The 1476-nt window shown below is 50.5% G+C and overlaps 1 protein-coding gene across 1 annotated transcript; it reads right to left on the bottom strand.

The window, feature by feature from the left end:
• Positions 1–190: 190 nt before the first annotated feature.
• On the bottom strand, positions 191–1102 carry LOC137639777 (uncharacterized). Its single transcript, XM_068372022.1, has one exon. The coding sequence runs from the start codon at positions 1100–1102 to the stop codon at positions 191–193; it is 912 nt and encodes a 303-aa protein (XP_068228123.1).
• Between the last annotated feature and the right edge of the window lie 374 nt (positions 1103–1476).

The raw sequence follows: 1476 nt of genomic DNA, 5'->3' as shown, positions 1-1476 counted from the left end.
GGACAGGAGGTAGAAGAGGAGGAGGAGAAGGAAAACGAGTAGAGGGAGGAGGAGAATAAGTAGAGGGAGAGATGACATTGCATGGAAGGTGTAATAACGGAGTTTGGGGGGTTAATTGGGAAATGGGGCTGACTATAGGAGGGGTGATATAGTGAATGGAGCCTAAGGAAGGTTGCGTTATGATACCTTCTCATGGAAGTCGAAGGGGGAGGAGGAGGAGAATAGTTTGAGGGAGGAGGGGAAGGAGGAGAAGAACGAAAAGAGGGATGAGGAGAACGAGTAGAGGGAGAGGAAATCGAAGGGGAGGAGGAGGAGGAGGAGTAGAGGAATGAGGAGAACAACGAAAAGAGGGAGGAGGAGAATGCGTTGAGGGAGAGGAAATCGAAGGGGAGGAGGAGGAGAAGAACGAAAAGAGGGAGGAGAATGCGTAGAGGGAGAGAAAATCGAAGGTGGGGGGAGGAGGAGGAGAAAGGGTAGAGGAAGGAGGAGAAGAACGAGTTGAGGGAGGAGGAGGAGAAGGGGTAGAGGAAGGAGGAGAAGAACGAGTTGAGGGAGGAGGAGAAGGGGTAGAGGAAGGAGGAGAAGAACGAGTTGAGGGAGGAGGAGAATACGTAGAGGGAGAGGATATCGAAGGGGAGGAGGAGGAGAAGAACGAAAAGAGGGAGGAGGAGAATGAGTAAAGGGAGAGGAAATCGAAGGGGATGAGGAGGAGATGGGGTAGAGGAAGGAGGAGAAGAACGAAAAGAGGGAGGAGGAGAATGAGTAGAGGGAGAGGAAATCGAATGGGAGGAGGAAGAGTAGGGGTAGAGGAAGGAGGAGAAGAACGAGTTGAGGGAGGAGGAGAATGAGTAGAGGGAGAGGAAATCGAAGGGGAGGAGGAGGAGAAGGGGTAGAGGAAGAAGGAGAAGAACGAGTAGAGGGAGGAGGAGAATGAGTAAAGGGAGAGGAAGTCGAACGGAGGAGGAGGAGAAGGAGTAGAGGAAGAAGGAGAAGAACGAGTAGAGGGAGAGGAGGTCGAAGGGGAGTTGGAGGAGAAGTGGTAGAGGGAGGAGAAGAAGAACGAGTAGAGGGAGGAGAATAAGTAGAGAGAGAGAGGTAACATTGCGTGGTAGGAGAAGTCGAAGATGGAGGAGAAACAGAGGGAGGTGAAGAAGGAGAGGAGAAGGAGGGAGGAGGAAAATGAGAAAGAGGAGGGGAGGAAGAGAAGGAGAATGAGTAGACAGAAGAGAAGGATGGGAAACGATACCATGAACTGGATAGGAGTAATCGATAGAGGCAGATGGAGTAACAGGAGCAAAAGTAATAACAGGAATTGAAATATACGAAAGAAAATGATGAATAGATGCAACAGCAAAGGAAACAGGAACAGGAGACCGGGAACAACTGGAGCAGATGAAAGGGAATAAGCGGGAGCAGGAAGAGCAGTTGTATGAGCAACGCTTAAAAGCAGGAGTAGGAGAAGGGAGTGAGCAGAAT

This window comes from Palaemon carinicauda, chromosome 4 (genome assembly GCF_036898095.1).
Source record: "Palaemon carinicauda isolate YSFRI2023 chromosome 4, ASM3689809v2, whole genome shotgun sequence".
Lineage (NCBI taxonomy): Eukaryota > Metazoa > Arthropoda > Malacostraca > Decapoda > Palaemonidae > Palaemon > Palaemon carinicauda.
Note: the sequence above shows the minus strand (reverse complement) of the source record. Positions and strands in the feature narration are given on the sequence as shown.